Here is a 22,529-nt window from a genome sequence, read left to right on the forward strand (position 1 = left end):
TTGTTTCATTATATTTTACTAAATATATTTTATTAGAAAAGTATACGATGAACAAGGCAATACTAAACATGAATTTATTATTAGAAAAAAATACGATGAACCGAGGCAAATAGCTATGAAAATTCTCAGTGGGGTTAAATATATATACTACAACCGATACAAAAGTGATTATGTATGGGTGGGGATAATTATATAAATAATTACTGAATTTTGCATTTAGTTTCATTTTAGTCGTAAAATTTTAATTTGTTTCATTATATTTATCTAACTTTAATTTTATTTTAATTTAGTCATTTTTTAAATAAAAAATTGACACATGTTAAGAACAACCAATAAAAAAAGTAATTAAATAAAAAAATGTGAAATATTAATTTTTTATCGGTAAAATGACTAAATTATAACCAAACTAAAATTGAATTCAAATGAAATAAATTAAAATTTTGTGATCAAAATGAAATTAATTGTAAAATTTAATAACTATTTATATTATTATTTCCGTATGAGTATTTTATATTTTTACCATTGAATAATTAATTGTCATTTATTTTAAAAGTAGAATGGATTCTAGACTTTGCCCGAGAAGGAGAAATTCTTGTTTTTTCGGTTCTTGGTTCATCAGAGATTCTTGATCTTTTATTTTAATACCAAACTTGAAAAAGAAGCAAAAGATCAAACAATTTAAACTCAAAGCAAGAATCAAGATAAATAGGCACAGTTTTAACATCCCTCAGCATTCAAGAAACCTTCTATCTATCTATGCATGCGCATTCGATTTAGCCATGGTGTGCCTAGGAATAGTTTTTAGGTGCAAGAAACACCGTTCTGTCACAGATTATTTTCTATCAGCTTTGGTGATTATAGCCATTCTCGTTGGTTTGAGACTCTTTTGTTATATCATTTATCGGTTATTATTGAGGAAGGACGAGCCACGACATGATCTTGGAGTGGAAATGCAGCAGGACAGAACAAGCCATCATCCTCATTAAGATTTATTTGCTGTTCAAGAATATTGGAAATCTGCTTGCTCTGACATTTTTATAAACAGTAATGGAGTGTCTTCTTTTATCTGCTTTGAGTAGAGGTGGTTTTGTGCTCAAGCTACTTTGTATGATCAAGAATTGTGTTCATCCTGAGGGATACAATTGCAATGATTGAGCTCTAACTTTCTAACAATTATGTTTGTGCAATGTCTGTATATACTGTAGTTCATTAATTAACATTAATAAAAGATTAACAATAATCAACTAGCTCAGTTCTTAATTCTTTAACTGCACTGTACACTTTGAAGCACACTGAATATGATTCTCTTATTGCAGCTCAAAATACTCGTACCCACTTGTTGACAGAGGTCCACTGTCTTTGCTGGTACGCGTCACCCGCCATAATTTTATGACTCCGTCAAGACTCCCTGTGCATATTGTGCATTCTTCTTCATTATCATCTCCCAATCTCCCTAAACCTGCTGTAACACATCTTACAGGTCCTCTATGCCCAATTAAAACAGCCAGGCAAGTATGTTGCCCGTCTGATTCTCTAAGCCAAACTCTGCTACTTGAATCAGCTGATCCACTAATTACATAGTTTCCAACATTCGCGATGCACATAACAGCATGTGTGTGACCTTGTAGTGCACCACCATACTGTAGTTGGCCTGAAAATCCACCTCTAAGCCAGTAATGAATATAGCCGTCGGTGCACCCTCCGTATAGGATCCTGTTATCTGCGGTCAGGGTCAATGTCTTTACAGGTGAGAACTTTGCAGGTAAAACGACGATAAGGGAATGTGGCCAATCTCCAGTACAAAAATTCCGACGCCAGACTTTGACTGTAGCATCATCAGAGGCTGTGTAGAGTACTCCATCGTCCGCCACGACTATGGCGTTGATTGGCTCCGAATGTGCTTGGATTGTCTCTATGCATCTGAGGTCTGATAATCTCCATATTTTTACTGTTTTATCAAGGGAAGCTGAGTACAGTGTGTCATCAGAAATGTTGATTGCTAATGATGTTATTGGCCCCAAGTGTTTCATCTGTTAAATCATTGAATACCAGTCGCACAATTATTAATAATTTGTATCTACAGCTTGTTCCACCCATAAGAGCTTAAACTTTTTATAAGACACTAAAATAGTTACTTAGTGTAATGAACATAGCTGGTTATGAGTTAGAAATGTATGCAAATCCAACTTGCATCACTACGAGATTACCATATGCAGAGATAGCGCATATAGTATATAAAAGAAGATCAAAATATGACAGGCACATTCTTTAAAGACAGAGCAAACTATGGAAGCCAACTTTCACTGAAAAAGCAGAGGGAAATTAGTTACAATGCAATGCTTCAGCAATCAGCACAACTTGCTGATAAGATTTGATCATGTGGATGCCCTTGAGACACATATGACTTACAGGACGGAGTTATGTACGACGACAACTCCAAAAGTCCGTGCATGACTTCACTATATTTAGAATTCTTTTAGCCTATTACACTTAGCAAATATATAAATTAGTTGTAAACAATTGAATGGAGTATATTAGAAGTAGCCAAGTTATTTATTAGCATTTGATTATATCATTGTGTCAAAAATAGAATATGCATGAAAAGATTAAAAATTCATAATAATAAAAGGTGCATTTTATATTTTGGACCCACTTGCCAACTAAACTGTCCTATACGTTCATTATTTTCACTAATTTTCACAGAAGAGTATAAATGCATATATCACATCATGCTCACTGAAATGGTTTATGTCCAATTACAACTTCACCAAATCTTCTGCTATGCATTTATGGTAATAAATAAGTTGCTATAGCAAAAATGTGTTCGTATAGTAGGTGGGAAAGGTGTGAAAACATATAAACCATTCAGTACATGCATTTTGGTGTGATATGTGTGTAGAATTTTCTAGTAGCCCCAAGTAAAGATATCAATTTGCATTAGCTCAAGATTGATAAGACATTGAATAGTAACACATCAAGACCACAGCAGAAGAAGTAAACGAACAAAGGCCATATTATTAATTAGATTAATTACCGTCTTGTCTTTCCCGGCAATGTAGCTCCGGACATAACCTCCGGTCTTAGGTATAGTAGCCAAACGTACGTGTTTGAAAGATCCATCCCATGTTCTTCGCCAAACTCGAATCTTGCCATCGCCATAGGCAGCATAAACTCTGTCATGTGAAACTCCCAATGCAACCGCCATGCTTGCCTTTGTCTTAAGCTGTCCACACTCGGTGAACTCTGGCATTTTCCACATTCGTATCAAATTGTTACTGGAGCCGGTATATATAACACCATTCGAAATTGCCATGGACAGTACTTGACCGTCCTTTTTAAGGATTGAAGATAGGCAAGTATACGTAGTTTTAGAGTTATTGGCGACAAAGTTAATCGGTGATGGTGTGTGGGGTCGAGGAGGGGAGGAGAAGGGAGAGGAACGGCGGTGTGGGGTGGCAAAATGAGGTGGAGTGTAAGGAAACTCTGAGAATGAAGGTGCTTCTTTCCAAGAGAGGCTTCTCAAGAACCCGTGAGATGTTTTTCTTATTGCAAAAGATGGGTTTGGTGGTGAATTTGGAGAGTCTTCTAATGAGGCCATCTCTCTCAATGAAATGTAATGAAGATGCAAATTGGAAGCAAAAACCCTTAGGTTATATGTAACATATGGTTGTGAATTAATATAGACTAGGCTGAGTTATAAATGAAATCTCAGCAGAAATCTTTTGGGCATTTATGAGGTCTAATTTTAAAATTATTTAATTTTTTCTACGTAGAGAATATTTACTACGCATCCACCTCTATTGAAACCTAACTAATTCCTATCTTAAAATAGAGAGTGTAAACTCACACTTCTATTTTGTATTTTTTTTCTTTTTTCTCTAAGTCAAAATCTTTATCTCAAATATAATAATAAAACTAGACTTTGGTGTAAGAATTTCTCTAATAAAAATAAAGGATAAAGAAAAGACACCAAGTTCAAATCTTACCCAAAAAAGCTTAAAATTTATTTTTGATATGTATCTTTAAGATATTAATACAATAATATGAGATTGTTATATCATGAATCTGTGTCCATAATTGATTATGTATCAACACGTGTCAATTTCCTTTTTTTTTTTGTGTGTGTGTTTATGCTTTAAATGTTAGAGGCTATATCTTTGCACTATACAAATGCTACTTTTCTTTTCCTATTTCCCATCTCTTTCTTTTACTATATTATTATTAATAATTTTTTATTATATTTATTATTTTAATTTATATTTATAGTATACTTTATATTTATTGTTTTATTACGACACTAAATTATCTTTAGTAATATGCTATTATTTTTATAATTAAATATCATATATTAAAAGAAATTTTACACGTATATAAGACTTTATTAACAATTTAATGAAAAAATTAAATTAAATCATATTTTAGTATATATTTGTAATTTAAATTGAATTACGTTTTACTTTATAAAATTTTAATTTTAATTATTTTTTTATCATTATATAATAATATTTTAGTATTTTAAATTTAATGTTAATAATAGTAAAATATTAAATTGATAATATTATATTCATAATCATAAATTACAAAATACAATTATAAGTTATAAACACAAGTTTGTTAGAAAAACTGCAAACATTAATCATAGAATTGCATGTTTGAAGGTTAGTATCAGGTAAATTGTAAACTATATACTCATTGTATGTATATTTGATGTTGATATATGATAGTCTAGAAGTTCATAAGAAATATAGATTTAAAATTTAAAAAAATTTCATAATTTATAAATTTTAGGTTTATCAGACATATACCTAAAATTTTTAAATAATATTTTAAAATTTTATAATTTGAAAAAATAAATTTATATATTAATTAATGAACTTACAATTCATAAACGATGAATCTACACCTTGTATTTGATGAGCCTATAAGTAATACTTAATGATCTTGTTGCTTACAACTATAGTTAACAGTAAAACTTCAATGAACCTAATCATACTATTAATGAACCTATAATGTATGTTTAATAAATGCACAATTTAGCACATATGAACATGCATAATAGTAAAAAATTTCAAAGTCATATAAAAAATAAATATAATATATTATAAAAATAAAAACTTATCCTTAGAAGCCATTTAAAAGAATTAGTCATAATATGTTAATATTTATAAATAAAAAATCATACTAAAAAAATTTATACAACAAATTGCTTTTTTTTCTCTTAGCAAAATAAAAAATTAATTCTTTATATTTTCTATTAATATTCACAATACTAAAATAATCATTAGAAAGAATTAAGCAAATACAAAGAATCAATTAGTAATATAATTTTTTCTTAGAGTAATTAATATAAATCTAATTAGAAGAATTGAACACATAAAAAACTCAACCATTAAAGTATTCTTTTGAAAAAGTAATATAAGTATATTTTTAATAAATCAAACAAATGATTATCTCTTGTATAGTGAAAAATCAAATAAAATAAAAAGGAGGAAGAGCTTTGCTTCATTTAGCCCAGGTTCAATCGATTTGATCCAATTCGAAACATTTATCGGGCCCAATTCTTACTAAATCATAAAATAATTATTTTCTTTTTTGAAGAAAAATAATTATATTTTTAAAGTTAAAATCAACTCAATAAAAAAAAATTAGCTTAATTGTCAGAAAAATCCTATACTTTATACTTGTTATCGAATTTAGCATGAAATGTTTAAATTTTTAATTTTAACATCAAATCTTAACATTGATTTTGATTTTAACCTCCAGTTAAATTATCAATAAAATTTATTGACATGACATGGACTTCGATAACAACAATAAAAAAGAGGAACTGAGTCAATACCATAATTTCTTAAAATATTATTATTTAAGTTCATAAAATTAATGAAACTTCAAAGTTAAAAAAATAATAATTTATGTACTTAAATGATAATATTTTAGTAATTTAACAAATCAATAACTCTAATATTGACTCGGTTCTTTTTTGTTATTTTCGGAATTTACGCCAACCTAGCAGATTTGACAGATAATTTTATTTAATGTTAAAACACAGTGTTGAAGTTGAAAATATAAAAACTACGTGCTAGATTTGATAAGATGTATAAAATTTAGACTTTTTTTATCAATTAAGTCAAAAAACTTGAAGAAACTTTAACGTTTAGCAAGATTTTCAATCCGGCTCCATTGATTCAGTAAAGTTGAAAATTTAAATATCGAAAATTTACAGATTCAGATCAAACTTTAATAAGGAATTTATTAAAAATTAAATATAGAACAAAATAATATTATGGTGCATTTTGTTAATAATAATATATTTAAAGATATGAAATTTTTATGTTACTAAAAATATATCAAATTTTATTAATAATAATATATCTCATTCAAAAGGTTTTGAGATTTTGTTAACTTTAAAGCTATTTTTGAAAACAACTTTAAAACAATAAACTGGATTGATTTCCTCGCATTTTGTGTGGATAATTTTCTATTAATATTTTTATTATTATATTTAAATAATAAATAAAAATATTAATTAATTCTATGGGCCTAGAGAGTTGTGCTCGATTAGGGCACATTATCAAATATTTTTCCATTACCTGACTTTGATTTTCACCGGTGCGCATGCATCTTAATGTAGCCCATCAGGTGGCATGTTCTACTGTTGCCTCATTCCGAGCCATAATATATATTTAACATCAATTAAAATTTAAGAACCATGATGCATAAAATTTTACAATATTAATAATATTTAAACAATAATAACAGTAATGTTAATGTTAATAATAATAATAATAATAATAATAATAATAATACTTGAAATGAAAATAAAGGTAATGACGCAATAATAATAATGATAATAATAATAATAATAATAACAGGCATTATATCAATATTAATAATATTGGTAGAAAAGAAGACAAAAATAAATTTAATCTTACTTATAATACTACAATAACCAAATTAATTATTCAATTAAGAATTCCATTGAAATGCAGATATGATACATGCGGAAGAATATATGATTCTAACTCACATAGTTCTGCCGAGTTCCGTTGTCTGCTCCTACACCTCGAGTGGAGCTGGCTGGACTGAAGGATTATTTGTTCATGAAAAATAATTGAATTGGTAAAATATTTATAACTTTTCCTAGGCTTAGACTCCTAGATTAGAATGCCTAAGAAATTCCGATTCAAAAATTCTATCGAAAATTCGGCAGAACTTCCTCTAAAATATAGACATTTACCTCCCGTATAACGGGTGCAAAACTTGCTAGAAATATTTTAAATATTTCATAATTATTTAATCGGAGTCGGGCCACAAACTGTATTATTTTTTGACTCAGCAACACAATCCAAATCACAATACAAAATCAACAGTCCGGCAAAAATAATAATATTATTCACGATATAATCACATAATTATTTTCTTACATTTAATTTAATTAATTACAGCCTCAATTTACACAATAAGATCAACAATATTTCTAGGATCATGCTACTCATTTATTAGATAATTTAATTAATTAATAATAACTAACAATTGATACACCCAATATTTTCTAATAATTTTAAAATAATTCTCAAAATCTAAATAAAATTATACCTAGTCGAAACTCGAAATTCTGCGCGTCCGGAAAACACCAGGGTTCGGAAGCCCGTACTGCTAATGGTGTTAGATTTCAAATCCGAAGAAACCTACGTGAAATTTGAGTTGCGGCGAGTTTGATGATGTGATTGTTTCTATTGGAAACTCATCGGAAGCCACTGGATCGAGGTCAGAAAGTTTCGGCTCTAGCGAGGCTCACACACTATTGCCAGCAGAGGAAAAATGGCAGGGAAGCTTAGCTTGGGAGTTTTTGACGGTGGGGAACTCGTTTCCAGCGTCGGATAGATGAAAGGATGGTGGTAGGAGGTCGAACCGGCGATGGCAGCATGGGAGGCAACTTCTTCTCCTTGGTGCGGCGAGGGAACGACGAGAGAAAGGGGAAAAGGACGATGCTGACGAGAAATAAAAATAGGAGCGAAGTTGGATGCCTGGCGACGGCGAGGCTGTGGCTGGAAATGGAAAGGAGTTGGGGGATAAGGAGGTGGCGTCGGGGAGAGAAAGAGAAGAGGGAAATTTTTTTATAATATTTTTTAAAGAAAAAAGGTGAAAAAATATAAATAAGTCACCCCCTAAAAAGTTGCTACCATAACACCCATGACCAAATTATTTTTACTTTATTATTTATTTATATATATATATATATATATATATATATATATATATATAATAAACAAATCATCATTATTTAATGTAATATCAATTTCAAGTTAAATAGAAAATAAGTCTTTTAAATAAAACTAATGTGAATGTAAATAAAATTGACTACTCTTTTAATTCTGATTTTAAAATTTACTAAATTATCCCTGATAAAAATTAGAGCAATTAAAATTTAAAATCATGGGTATTATAAACAATATCCATAAAATGCATATGAAGTCCTTTAAACTTGCCAGACTAATTAAAAATCTAAATGTAATTGCATTTACAATTAGAGAATAAGTTTCTTCATAATCAATGCAAGGTCTTTGAGAGAACTCTTGTGCTACAAATCGCACTTTGTATCTCATAATTCATTTTTTTCATTTCGTTTACGCATAAAAACCCATTTATAGCCTATTACTTAATATCTTCAAGTATTAAAATATGGGCCTAAAAACTTTGGCGTTTTCTAATAATTTTAATTCTGCCTGGATTGCATCTTTCCATTTAAGCCAATCATTTTTTTGTCGACATTCAGTGACGAACTTAGATTCAATGTCCTCACTTTTTTTGCAATATCAACTACCACTGCATATGCAAATACATTATGGACAATCATTTCACTTCGATTCCATCCCTTACCTGAAGTGACATAGTTAATTGACATCTCATTGTTTACATCATCTTCATGCACTTGAACCTCCTCTAGGGTTACTTGTTCATTTATGTCTTTTGTTACAGACTTTTCAGGAACATCAATTTTGGGAATGTCACTTGGTTTATTTTATTTTATTTTTTTGAATTTTTATCCTTGGAACCAGGTGGCCTACCACGCTTTTGGCGTGACATAGACTCATTTGCTATAATATTAACATGTCCTACTAGAACTTCAATTCTAGCTGGAGCAATTTTGGCTGGTATATGAGATTTAATAATTCTTTTTTATTACAAAATGCATATGGCAATTGATTTGCTATACTTTACAAATGAATGATCCTTTGAACTTCTAGTTCACATTGTTTAGAATAAGGATCAAGATGATTTAATGATGGCTCATTCCAAACGATTTATTTCTCTAATTGCTTGTTCTCTCCTTCCTAACTTAGGAAACAAAGCCTCATTAAAATAACAATCATTAAATCTCGCAGTAAAGACAACCCTCGTTAATAGCTCAAGATATTTAATTATAGATGGAGATTCATATCCAATATATATGCACAATTTCCTCTCAAGTCCCATTTTTGTGTGATGTGGGGGTCAATTGGGACATAAACAATATATCCAAAAGTTCTCAAATGGGAAATATTTGGCTCATGACTAGAAACCAACTATAATTATGAAAATTTATGATAACTAGTTGGCCATATGCGAATAATAGTTGCTGCATGTAAAATTGCATATCCCTAAGCAATTATTAGGAGGTATGTTTTCATAAGCAATGGTCTAGCTATTAATTGGAGACGTTTAATAAAAGATTCCACTAGACCATTTTGAGTATGAACATGAACTACTTGATGTTCAACAGTTACTTCAATTGATATGCAATAACTATTAAAAGACTTAGATGTAAATTCATCAACATTATCAAGATGAATTGTTTTAATAGTATATTTTGGAGACTGTGCTCTTAATCAAATTATTTGAGCAAGTAATCTAGAAAATGCCAGATTTCGAGTTGATAATAAATATACATGTGACCATCTTATTGATGCATCTATTAACACCATAAAATATTTAAATGGTTCAAACGGTGGATGAATTAGTTCACAAATTTCACCTTGTATACATTTTAAAAATCTATGTGATTCATTTTAAATTTTGCTCGGTGAAGGCCTAATAATTAGTTTTCCTTGAAAGCAAGCTGAACATAAGAATTCATTAGATTGAATAATCTTCTGGTTCTCTAATGGATGGCCATAAGAGCTTTTAATAATTTTTCGCATTATTGTTGATCTAAGATGACTTAATCGATCAAGCCAAATAAAAAAAATAATTGGGTCAGTGAACTTATGGTTTACTACCACATTTGTTTCAATAGTATACATATATGTGTAATATAAGTCAGAAAAGAAAGCATATAATTTCTTTAATATATATTTATTTCCTGTTATGAGGGTTGTAATATAAAGATATTCGATATTTTCCATGTTTGTAGTTTCAATATAATATTAATTTTGGCGAATATTTTTAAAGGTCAATAAATTTTTACGAGATTTTGGGGCGAATAATTCATTTTTAATAAAGAAATATGTACCCCGAGGTAGTAATGTATTTGCTCTTTTGGAGTCTTCAATTATTCTTTTACTACCAGATATTATATTGACATAAGTTTCTCCTATTGTTAAGTGAGAAAAATATTTATTATCTCTTAATATGGGGTGCATGGTAGTACTGTCTGCAAGACATAAATCTGAATCATTTATTCGTAATCCTATTGACGATTGAGTAGGATCCATAATATTTTACATTTCTATATGAAGAAAAATAAATAACATGTCAATCAGTATCAATTTTTTAAAGACTAATATACTTAGTTCTTCAGGAATATAAAACATTAATTCTCTAATAAATTGGAGTACTAGATTTCAAGATACTTAATTCTTCAAAAACTTATGTACCTTTAGTTATTTATGTATTTAATAGTTCTTCAAGAACTCAAACGGATATTAGTTCTTTAGGAACTAAAATACAAGTTCTTCGAGAACTAAAATTTATAATACAAGTACTTCAAGAGCTAAAATTTATAATCCAAGTTCTTCAAGAACTAAAATTTATAATACAAATACTTCATGAACTAAAATTTATAATGCACATTCTTCAGGAACTAAGATTTATAATACTAGTTCTTCAGGAACTAAAATTTATAATGCTAGTTCTTCAAAAACTAAAATTTATAATATAAGTTCTTTAGGAACTAGATATACCATTAGTTGTTCAAGAACTAAAAATTAATATCAAATAGTATATCTATAATAAATAAATAAATAAATAAAATAAGATAGAAATAAAATAAAACTATGATCCTACGAAGGAGCCTTGTAAATACTACAGAATGTGTCAAAATGAAGTATCACTTTAGATCCAACCGGTGAGTTTTATATAATAAACTTGTGTTTACAGATTGACTTGTTGAAAACCCTAAAAACAAAACTATTCCTTCACCAAAATCTAACTTAATTAAAGAAAAATCTCATTTCAAATTTTTTTCTTTCTCATCGCGTTTAGCCATTTCCTATGCGAATGTTTATTTTCAGCCAAACCAAGCGGCATAGCCACTGTACAAGTGAAGTCTATGCTCCTACAAGAATATTCACACTGATCTTGAAGACTATCGACGCCAGGGAGAGAGAAATCCCCCTTCTTTGTTTTTTAAATTTTACCACCATCCACCATCAATCAACGCCTTACCACCTTTCAACAGCAAGTTGTCTAGCCTCAATTCTCTCACTTTCTCAAGTTATAAAATACTTACCTCGATCTCTTATGTACTCTACTATTGATGGGGCGAGAGAAATACTTCTATTTCTACTCGTTTTCTTTTTTCTTCTCATATATATATCTTTAATATTTTTCTATTAGTAAAGAGAAATCTTGAAACATTGGTATACTTTATTGGCTTTGATAGTTAATCTAATTGAACTCTATATTTCTTGATTCCAAAGCGATGTGCTTTGTTCTTTAATTTCCGTGGATTCTTTTATGTTCTTTTTACTTTTTATTTGGTTATTTTATTTTACTTATTTTTTTTATTTTGTTGGTTTTTCTTTAAAAAAATTTATTTAGCGTTTAGTCTGATACTTGGGTTCTCACCTAATTACTGAATTTTGAGTTTTTTCTTTTCTTTTAGTGATTGGTAAGTGAGAAATTATTCGGTTTTTTATGTTTAATTAGTGAAAAAATAATAAAAAATTAGATAGTCCCAGCAAAACAATTTGTAAAATATACCATTTATATGTGTAAATGCACCTGACGTGCCGGTTTATTTTAACACGAACTCTAACATTATAAGTCTTATCCGATACATTGGCACAAATACATCGGAATCTCAATTGGGATTTGAATTGCAAATTTTGAAAAATTGATAACTCAATCTGTCAAAACTAAAAAGTTATATTGGATAATCAAGAACGCTAATTTGCAATTAGGCCTCAAAATAATAAACTCTTAACAGATATCGGTGGATGTTAGATAAACAAATCTTTACATTTTCTTTATCAGATTCACAAATATCACACAGAAATAGGAAACAATTCTTTAAATAAAATAAGATTCCAAAAGGAAAAAAGAAGAGAAAACAACGAAAGCAAAGCTTATCAGTCACAGCATCACTTGATCTGCAGGTTTGATCCTCACAAGCATTTGCAAAAAAAAATTGTAAAAATTGAAAAACAGACAATTAAAAAGAAAATCACCGTTTCCAAGTTTTTTTTCACGATGCACACTCTCAACAAGCACCCACTGAGTCCCAAAACTCCCACTAGCACTACAGTCTCCACCACCAAGATGCTAGACCGAGCCCTCTCTTCTCGCCGCGTATCTCCATATCCAGACGACACCGTCTCCGACGCCGATACGTCACTCATTTCCGGCGACGAGTCAAAAACTAAGAAACAAAGCCTTACCTTATTAGCTACTAATTACTTTTCACGATTGTCCCATCTCTGCCCTTGTCCTACACCCTGTCTAATCCTTTGCCTACTCGTCGTTTTGGTGTCAACTGGGTCTTTGCTCTTTCATTCTAGGAATTTCGTTTGTGTTTCTCCTTTTGATCCTGCTACTAGGGTCGGGTTCTTCGGTTTTGATGGTCTTGAATCCGATTTTGGTGCTCTTGGTGTTCCTTGGTGTAAGTCTTTATTATTAATGTGTGTCTGTGTTTATGTTTGTGGGTGATTTAGATCTGGGTTCTGGAGAAGATTGGATCTTTATGTTTATATGTTGTAGAATCCTTATGGGTTGCATTATATTTAGCATTTGTTAGCTTAGAATCCTTATTAATACAAACTGATGTCCAAGTTAGCTGTTTTATTAAAAAGATTAGATCTTTATGTTTGATATGATTGGTCTCTATTATTTTATTTTATTTACTACTAGCAGGAACATGTCTTAGGTGCGTCATATTATTAGGAATTAGAAACTGTAGGTTAAGAAACGGAACTGTGGTTCTGAAAGTAGAGGAGCTTTCACTATTTGTTCATATCCAGTATTTCTTTAGCTTAGTTTTGATACAAACTGTGTCCAAATTGTCTATTGAAATATTCTTAGCTGCTGGCTTATTAACATTGAGTTTCCAGTTAATTGTGCAAGTTCTTGCTTTTCATCTTGCTTCCCATTTTCGTGGTTTGGAGACTTTTTTTTAAAAGGAAAAAGTGGGTTTTAACTTAATGCAACAGTCATTCTTTTCAGTGAGAAAGAGAGGGATGGAGAATTGGGGGGGTGGGGTTGGGGGGGTTGTATATGAATAAATGGGAACTGGTGTTTTTCCTCCTACTAGACTGGTGACAGAATCGAAAACTACTTGCTAACTACCATTTTAGCATATGGTTAAAAAGTTTGAAATATTCTGGATTTCTGCTTATTACTTCTGAACAGTGTGCATATTATATGGCGTAGCACCTTATTCAACATGTGCTAAGCTTATGATTCTCTAGACTTCTTATGCTCTGTGTTTACTTAACAAGTCATGTTTGTGATCTTCTATATGGAATTCAGATAATGCTCTTTTTTAGTGATTTTAAAATTGTGATTTATATATGCTGTTATAATATGCTCCCATTTAATTGTTGTCCTTGGCAAAAGGCAGATCGAAACATGGAAAATCAGTCGAGTGGACATCCAAGGATTTGCTTAAGGGCTTGGGAGAGTTTGTACCAATATATGAAACTAGGCCAATCAAAAACAACATGTATGGAATGGGTTTTGACCACAGCTTTGGGCTTTGGTTTATTGCAAGGTGGCTGAAGCCAGATCTGATGATTGAAAGTGGTGCCTTTAAGGGTCATTCAACCTGGGTCTTGAGGCAAGCAATGCCAGATACACCGATTATTTCACTTTCACCCAGACATCCTGAGAAATACCTGAAAAAGGGCCCTGCTTATGTTGATGGAAACTGCACTTATTTTGCTGGAAAGGATTTTGTGGATTTTGGAAGTGTTGAATGGAAAAGTGTGCTGAAGAAACATGGGATTACTGATCTCAGTCGAGTCCTTATCTTTTTTGATGACCATCAAAATGAATTAAAAAGGTATTGAAATTATCTAACCTCTGACCATTTTTTTTCTTGAACAGTACCTGTATTCATATTTTCCAGACACTCTGTGCATGCCCATATAGTATACTCTAGTAAATTCTCAATGCTGATTCTCGTAGTTAATGTGTTTCATGGCAGAGTTAAGCAGGCGATGGATGCTGGCTTTCAACATCTTGTTTTTGAGGATAACTATGATACTGGTACTGGAGATCATTATTCCTTAAGACAGATATGTGATCAGTCGTATATAAGAGGTGCATTTACTATCCTTTTTCTGTTCCAGTTAGTTTTATGGTTGCATCTATTGTATGGTTTTGTTGATGGACATATAAAACATGAATTTATATTTTGACAACTGCTGAATACCAGGAGAAATAGCCAAGGGTGGAGCCTTTAAAGTTAAACCAAAGTTCAAAAAGTGGTAAACTTATGTCAGCATGACATTGTAACTATAGATTTCTATAGCATTATGATAGTCCAGTCAGAGCATAACACTTCTAAACTCTCTTATATGATACACATGGTACTTCAAAAAAGTGTCATGCTGCATAAGCAAATGCTGACTGTGATCATGATCTGGCAGTCTGGTCCTGGTTTGAGAGATGTTAATGATAAAAAGAAAAGGTTTTTTTTTTTTTTTTTAAGTTTTATATGAGAAATTTTCAATTCTTGAAAAAAATGGGATAGTGGGGAATAGTGGGTTTTGATGAAAAGAAAAGAGTTTTATTCAGGGAGGTGATAGTTGGTTCAATTCATCCTGTCATGCATAACAAAGGATGGTTTCGATGGTTCATCATCTAGATGGTAGATATAATAGATAACATGTCTCAACTTTAGACGGCATATTAAGTATTCTTATAAGCCTTAAAATGTCTTGGTGTGAAACATGCATCCTTTTGCTCACTTTATCCTATATGGAACCATTGGTTGATATCATAATGCATCATGTGTCTTGCTTAGCTTATTGGCCTCCTTTTCTGCAATTCCTTTAAGAAAGCAGATCTTACATATTTTCTTCACAACTATATGATCTTTTTCTTAATTTATTTTCATCTGTACATTCCATGGAATAGATTTGTACCTCTTTCCTTCTGCTATAGCCTCCCAACTTCAGTTTTATGAACTATATCCTCTCATTTTCCATCACAACCTCAGTTACATTAATGCTTGTTCATCCTATCCATACTTCGGAACCACCCCACCCATCCCCCACCCCCTTGCTACTTTTTCTCCCAAACAAATAAGCGAATAAATAATGGTTAGCTTTTCATCTGCCAGAAGTGGAAAATAGCAAAGAGTGACAGCTTCTGATTCTGTTCACTCTTTCCAATGTGGGCAAAATATATTGACCATGAACAAGAAATAAAAGGAAAAGAGAAGTAATCTTGACATGGACAACTAAAGTCATTTCTTATTTTAAATTTCTGATGCATGTTGTTCTTTCGCTATAAATTGCATACTTGCACTCTTAAAGTTTATTAACAGGGTGGTCATTTTATAAGACTCACTTACATTGCTTGAATTTAGGAGGTGGTCACAGCTGCTTTAGGGATAGCGACGAGAGCAGGCTTAGATCAAAAAGGAAGAAATTCTGGGAGAAGGCAGTTGATATAGATGAACTATGTGGCCCAAATGAAGCATGGTGGGGAGTTAGAGGCTGGATGAGGGATAATTTTAATCACAGTAATAAGCCAATTTCTTATGAGGAACATTTTCAGAACAGCCGGTTTATTGAATCAGTTCTTGATGTTTACTGGGAGCTTCCTCCAGTAGCTGGTCCTTCCCTCACACATCAAACACGGTACGATCCTGCTCGAACTAGCCCACCTATTGTTGAAGATGGTCGTTATGGCCTGTTTCAACGGCTTGGTCTTGGTAGACTGGAGACTTCTGTATTTAATGGCTATACCCAGATGGTATACCTTAAGATCTCGGGACTGGAATCTTAAAGCTATTCGGAGTAGATGGCCGATTGGTTAGTTTTACCTAGGTTGATTGAAACACGGAAGTTGTCAATATAATGCTGTTCCACATAGGTGTTCAGAACGAATCTTGCAAACGTTCCCTGTTTTTCTTTTCTTTTTTTCTTTTTTTCCTCCCTCTCTGTTCTCTTCCTTTTTTCCATTTTCATTCAATTTTCCAAGTTCCTTGATCTCATTACCTTTTCTATGACATGTTTAGCATCCATTCCTGTATTTGCTGTTGTCAAATTTCTAATCTCCTGTGAACTTTGTGGTCTGAGAGACAAGACCAGCACTGCCAACAAGTTTTCTAGCTTAATTGTACTACTTGACCCTCATACAGGGCTCCTGATCTATTTTTAAATTTATATTTAATAAAAATAAAAATTTATTTGATATTATCTCATTACATTTATAAAATTAATATGTAATTAAATTAAATTTTGTTATACTTTTTTTATTTTACACTAAATGGATTTAAATTTTTTAAAAAATTTAAATATAAAAATGAGCTAAATTAGATATTTAAAATTTATTACTTTTATTATAATATAAGAATAAAATAAAATAAAAATATTACATTGAATATGTAAAAATGACAGATATCTAAAGTTTTCTTTTATTTAAAAAAATACTTAGTATGAAATGAAAAATTATTTTTAAATAAATTTTAAACTTATAAGACTTCTTTATTATAATAAGAATTACTTTCTATCTCATTTAAACTTTTTTTTGAAGAAAAACAATATTTAAATTTAAAATAAAATGTAAGAAATAGTACTTTCAGAAAACTAAAATATTAAATTAATTTCTACCTTAAAACTATACATCAAAATTTGTAAATGAATTTTACTAAAAATCTGTTATAAATATAATAAATCTTACGTAGAATTTAAACCAGACAGAATGTGGCTGGCAATTCAAAAAGAGAGATGGGATGTAATAATCAGCAAGCAATCCCTTAATTTACAGAGACATTGAAGTACATACGGAAAGAAAAGCTAATAGAATAACTAAGGAAACTTAAAACAATGTCTTCAATTAAATCCTGTCTTGTAGATTTTCTTTTTTGGTTTTTTTTCTTTCTTTCTTTTCTTTTTTTTTTTTTTTTTTTGGTTTTTAGTTCAGTAAATACAGCAAACTTGTGACATTTCCATACATATATATTGCTGATGAGCAAAGCGCTCAACTTGACACACTCTTCAGCTTTCCCGGAATTTCAGAAACTTCTTGAACTTCCTTGCTTATTATACACTAATTACGACTCTTGCATTTCTCCATGGCCCTTGGAGCTGCAAACAGACACAAGGATCAAACTCCATTTCTAAGCATATGCATAAAAGTTGAGACATGTCAATGTTAACAAAAACAAGCAAGTTCATCTAATTACATTAAAACACCATAACAGATTACTGGGGTTCATGATACGTGATTAGAAAAAAAATCTAGGCGGACCTACCAAGCCCAATTGCCTCTGAACCTTTCATGATTCTGAGTCTCCTGCATGTTTCAGTAAACATCCTGTAATAACATAGAACAACTTAATCAGAAGGGAGTAATGCATGGCTGATGTTTGGTTATAAATTATTAGACTTCATAGTAGAAATGTAGATTAAAAGTTATCCATCACAAGATATTGCAAACAAGTTGCACAACAGCTTATGCCTAGTGACTCCTCAAGCTTAAGATCTACAGTAATTTTTAAGAACTGTAAAACTACAATTTAGAACTTACTCCCAGGGGACATCACCAACAAGCATCCAATCACTGTCCTTATCTTCATATGTGAGAACATACTCAGAACCATGAAGAAGATCCTTTAAACAGGTCTCGCTCAGACCATCTCGTCCTGGAAGTCCATGAGAACCACATTGCCCTGGATCACAATCACCACACAAGTCAACAACCTTTCAAACATTTTCAAGCACATAAATGGGAATTTTCACAGATAAAATTGTCATTAAGCAATCATGTCTGTAATGCATAGAGTTGACTGGAAATGCTTTCCCTAGAAACAAAAACATTCTTCACTTCTTTTAAACTAACAACTCCCAAAATCCTATTGGTGGAGCAGGTTAAAAACGACATAACTTCTGCAAACCTAATTATGCCTTGCAAGTCTCTTTTAGCAGGCAGAATTTTCTGAACCTGCTAAGACAAAAGCTTATCACAGTACAATCGGTTTCTCATTTTAATATTTTATTGCAGCAACCCACAAGAAAATCGTCACAGCAAAAATTATTTAGTAGCAACATTTGATACTACAATTCTATACTACCGTATAGAATAGAAGGCAGATGCAGTTAACCACAATATTATCAAATCCAGTCAAGAGAGCGGATACATGCTCTAAAGGTGCAATATCGGTGGTCCTACTCTTGCTACATGGAACATATTATATTTTTCTGAGATTTAAAAAACAATGGACTTCACATTTCTTGTTTTAAGCAAGTCACTCCCTTTCCAGCACCAAACTAACAGAAGGAAAATATTGCTTAATAACTGTGAATGCAGGCACATACAAATGTGCACAAACATGCATTTGAGAGTGTGTGTGTGTGTGTGTGTGTGTGTGTGTGTGAGAGAGAGAGAGAGAGAGAGAGAGAGAGAGAGAGAGAGAGAGAGAGAGAATAAGGCATACCAATGGTAAAACAACTAAACATTTTTTCAAGTCCAGATGAGAGTTCTACATAGTTGCTGTAGGTCTTGAGATCAACCTTCCTGAGGTATGGTGCACCATCCATGCTAACCTTCACATAGAGGCACCCAGATCCTGATTTGCCTTCAGCATCTTCATTGTTCTTTGCCACATTAGAGGCCATGGTATTCTTCCGAAATGATCGAATAGGTGGCCACCCTACCACTTGTGCCCTGTTACAGAAACTTTTGCATCAGTATTCACCAAACATTACCATACCCTTGAAATTGACTTTGTTAGGCCAAGGAATGGATGAAAGCTGCAAAACTGAAGGAAAATATAAAAATCAGAGGGATAAAAAATGAAGTAAACAAGAAAAGAACTCTAGAAATCAATTAATTCAAACCAAATCACTCACGTAGGAGACTAGACAAGTAAAACATATAAAAATGAAATGCTGCCATGGTAAGTATCAAAGAAAGTGACAACTAAACAGAAATTTAAATGTTAATCGACAGAAAACATCAACTGATCAAGATAGGCGAATAGAGCTCAATTGAACCAATTAGCGTAATTTTCTTCTCTAGTCGGAATCATATAAACTCTTGATTGTTTGATTAAAGCTAAAAGAAATAAGAAATAGAGGAAAGAAAAATCAATTTTTTTATATATAAAAAAAACAGATGAAAAGGACACGTAATTAGAAAAGAAAATGAACTGAGAAATTAAGTTACCAAGCACAATTAATAATATTACTGCCTTAAGTACAACACAGCAGCTAAACCTGAGAATAGTTCTTCTCCATTAATTTTAACCGCTGACGAGCAGTAAGAAACACATTATAAATGGTTTAATTAGCTCACTGTTTCGTTTCTTCCACAATTATCACTGCAATTAAAGATTGGTGAAGGAACATACAAAGTAACAAACAAACAAAAACAACACAAGTAAAAGAAACTAATTTGAAGTAGAAATTGTTGGTAAAGGCGAACTTACTTTGCAGCAGGAGCACTACCATTCTCATTTGCACCACTGGAGACTTGACTGTTCTTCTCAGAAACTGGCTTTGGAGATTGAGCAATAATATTACCAGCAACAACCACATCTTTCTTTGCTAGCCCAGCAGGTATAGAGGATTTCTGGGTATTATTATTATTCTTATTACCATTATCACCTCTTGAGGAGAATAAGACAGCACCTTTACTCAAATCAATGTCAGATCCATTATTAACAGGGAAAACCCAATTAGTAGTAGAACCATCAATGGCATCTGAGAAACCTCTTTTAGCACCTGAAACTAAACTCTTTAATGGGCTACTGAGAGAAAAAGAATACCCATTACCATTAGTAGCACTGTTGTTATTGTTGGTGGTGTCAATGTCTTTTCCAAAAAGAGAAACCCCAGTATGCAAAGACAGGGGCTTTCTTTCTGGAGATTGAGAACCAGGCAAACCAAGCCTTAACTCAGTTTCTTTTAAGTTAAGACAAGTCTTGTTTTTGTTACTGTTCTCTTCATTTGTAGTAGAGGAAGAAGAAGAAGAAGAAGAGGAAAAGGAAGGGGAAGAGGAAAGCTTGTCAGAGATTCTTTCCATAGGAGAAGTCTCTGATAAGCCTATGTAATCATGTTCTTTTGGTACAGAAGACATCAAAGTTGTTAACTTTGAAACAACTACAACAAATATAACCCAGAAAAAAGATTGCAAGAAAGTTTATAAACAAGAACAGGAAAATGGTCTTCAGAGAGAAAGAAAGAAAAGCAGTCTGGTGGTTTGTTCTGCTAAGAACTGGTTTTTGTTGATGCAGAAAAAGAAGCTTCTTTGGCCTTTCTGTAGCTATACTTTGCTCTTCATTTCATATATAAATATTAGATTTCTGTATAAAAAGAATTTCAAAAAAAATAATAATAATAATTAACCCTTTTTTGGGATGTTCGAAACAAAACCCTTTCAATGCCAGCCTTACCACAAACTAAAAGGCAAGAAAGAAAGATTAAATTGATGATTAGATTGAACTGAAATCCAGTTGAGTTTCACAGTTTCTTAAAGCATAGATAAAAAACTGAAATAAGGCTCAAATACCCTCCAAAATTTTGAAGGAGGGACTAAATAGACCTTTTCTTTTTACTTTTCAGATCATTTTAATTTAAAATTTATTTTTTAACATTAAAGAATAAATTTTATAATATTTAAAAGTCTATTAATTTGTTTTTTACATTTTCCTGATTGGTAAATTATAAATAAATATTTAACATATATATATATATATATTTATTGAATTTTTCAAATGATGATAATGTGAAACGGGAAATTTGTATTTGTAATCTTAAAATGCCTAAGCTATATATGTATAGCACGTGGAACAAATACTTGTAAATATCAAAGGCCAAGACAAAATTTCAGATCTTTGATGATCACTCATAATAAGATTTTCGTTTCATTTCACTAAAATTTATCTTTTTTTCTTAAATTTCTGTTTCAGAATTATTACATAATTTTTGTTTTGTTCGTGTTTTTATTGTGGGAAATTGCTGGAAAGCTGACAGAACCCTCAGACCATAACAGTAAAGTGAAAACTGAAATAGGCAGCTCAATATGGAACAAATAGATTTTCATTTTCAAAAAACAATTGTTCACAGAAAATATGAAATAAATTTCCCTGTTGTTTTAAGATTCTTTTGTTCATTTTATTTGAAAATAAAAGAAGCATGTGAATATTTTTATAGGAATAAAAATTATAAAATATTTCAATTAAAATCTATTCGATGCCATCGTATTAATAAATTTTTTTACATTTTATAAATATAACAAATAACTATTTATATTATAGAATCAACAATTTTGCTTGAGATTCAATATTTTAAATTTTTAAATTTTAATAATATGTATTATTTATATATTCTTAACATAATAAATTTATAATATACATTATTTATTTTAAATTCGAGCTTATTTTTTATTATACCAATTACTATTTAAGAAAAGAAATATTTATTCATGAATTTGAATCAAATTCAAATCTTTATGGAATTAAAAATGATAAATTGTGAAATAAAAATTACGTTATTTGTTGACGAAATAAAAATAAATAAAGGGACGATGTGAAGTAAAAAAAAATTAAAAAAAGGAAAGAAACTATTGTACAGCCTGCAGGTTCAGAGAAATGATTTTTCTGATTGATTTACTTCTGAAATTTTTTACTGTTTCTGTCAGTAAAATGTCGGGTAAATTTCTAGTTTTAAGGTTAATTATGTCGGGGGGTGAATCTTTTTGTTACCACGCCTGTATCTTATCGTAATTATTGTGCGTAATCCAAACTGGAAATCACGAGCAACAGATCCTACGGTAAGTGAAAATGTATTTTGTTTCAACGCTGAAGATACGCCCACGTCATCGCTTGTGCTGGTCTGGGGAACATAACGGCGTCTCGTTGCTGGTGTTGACGGGAG

At 31.1% G+C, this 22,529-nt stretch overlaps 3 protein-coding genes across 3 annotated transcripts; 1 reads left to right on the forward strand and 2 right to left on the reverse strand.

Moving 5' to 3' along the window:
- Nucleotides 1-1,178: 1,178 nt before the first annotated feature.
- On the reverse strand, nt 1,179-4,297 carry LOC8273816 (protein JINGUBANG). The gene is made up of 2 exons (XM_048377618.1): nt 3,035-4,297; nt 1,179-2,030 (listed from the first exon to the last, which is right to left on the reverse strand). The coding sequence occupies exons 1-2, from the start codon at nt 3,596-3,598 to the stop codon at nt 1,308-1,310; spliced, it is 1,287 nt and encodes a 428-aa protein (XP_048233575.1). The 5' UTR covers nt 3,599-4,297; the 3' UTR covers nt 1,179-1,307.
- Nucleotides 4,298-12,443: 8,146 nt separating this feature from the next.
- Nucleotides 12,444-16,680, forward strand: LOC8273817. The gene is made up of 4 exons (XM_002515956.4): nt 12,444-13,081; nt 14,035-14,479; nt 14,624-14,739; nt 16,013-16,680. Exons 1-4 carry the CDS (start codon nt 12,673-12,675, stop codon nt 16,432-16,434), a joined length of 1,392 nt encoding a protein of 463 aa, XP_002516002.1. The 5' UTR covers nt 12,444-12,672; the 3' UTR covers nt 16,435-16,680.
- A 704-nt stretch (nt 16,681-17,384) lies between these two features.
- Nucleotides 17,385-21,099, reverse strand: LOC8273818 (auxin-responsive protein IAA27). The gene is made up of 5 exons (XM_002515957.4): nt 20,081-21,099; nt 19,088-19,317; nt 18,181-18,322; nt 17,906-17,967; nt 17,385-17,738 (listed from the first exon to the last, which is right to left on the reverse strand). The coding sequence occupies exons 1-5, from the start codon at nt 20,728-20,730 to the stop codon at nt 17,701-17,703; spliced, it is 1,122 nt and encodes a 373-aa protein (XP_002516003.1). The 5' UTR covers nt 20,731-21,099; the 3' UTR covers nt 17,385-17,700.
- Between the last annotated feature and the right edge of the window lie 1,430 nt (nt 21,100-22,529).

The sequence above is a fragment of the Ricinus communis genome, chromosome 8 (genome assembly GCF_019578655.1).
Source record: "Ricinus communis isolate WT05 ecotype wild-type chromosome 8, ASM1957865v1, whole genome shotgun sequence".
Taxonomy (NCBI): Eukaryota; Viridiplantae; Streptophyta; class Magnoliopsida; order Malpighiales; family Euphorbiaceae; genus Ricinus; species Ricinus communis.

Bases quoted from the DNA above. Each gene is read 5' to 3' on its own strand.
- LOC8273816 (XM_048377618.1), bottom strand. From the start codon at position 3,598: ATGGCCTCATTAGAAGACTCTCCAAATTCACCACCAAACCCATCTTTT. The intron at 2,031-3,034 runs GTAATTAATCTA...ATGATTTAACAG, and splicing joins TTGCCGGGAAAGACAAGACG to ATGAAACACTTGGGGCCAAT.
- LOC8273817 (XM_002515956.4), top strand. From the start codon at position 12,673: ATGCACACTCTCAACAAGCACCCACTGAGTCCCAAAACTCCCACTAGC. The intron at 14,480-14,623 runs GTATTGAAATTA...GTTTCATGGCAG, and splicing joins CATCAAAATGAATTAAAAAG to AGTTAAGCAGGCGATGGATG. The intron at 14,740-16,012 runs GTGCATTTACTA...GCTTGAATTTAG, and splicing joins TGATCAGTCGTATATAAGAG to GAGGTGGTCACAGCTGCTTT.
- LOC8273818 (XM_002515957.4), bottom strand. From the start codon at position 20,730: ATGTCTTCTGTACCAAAAGAACATGATTACATAGGCTTATCAGAGACT. The intron at 19,318-20,080 runs GTAAGTTCGCCT...TTTCTGTAACAG, and splicing joins GGTAGTGCTCCTGCTGCAAA to GGCACAAGTGGTAGGGTGGC. The intron at 17,739-17,905 runs GTAGGTCCGCCT...GTCTGTTTGCAG, and splicing joins TTCAGAGGCAATTGGGCTTG to CTCCAAGGGCCATGGAGAAA.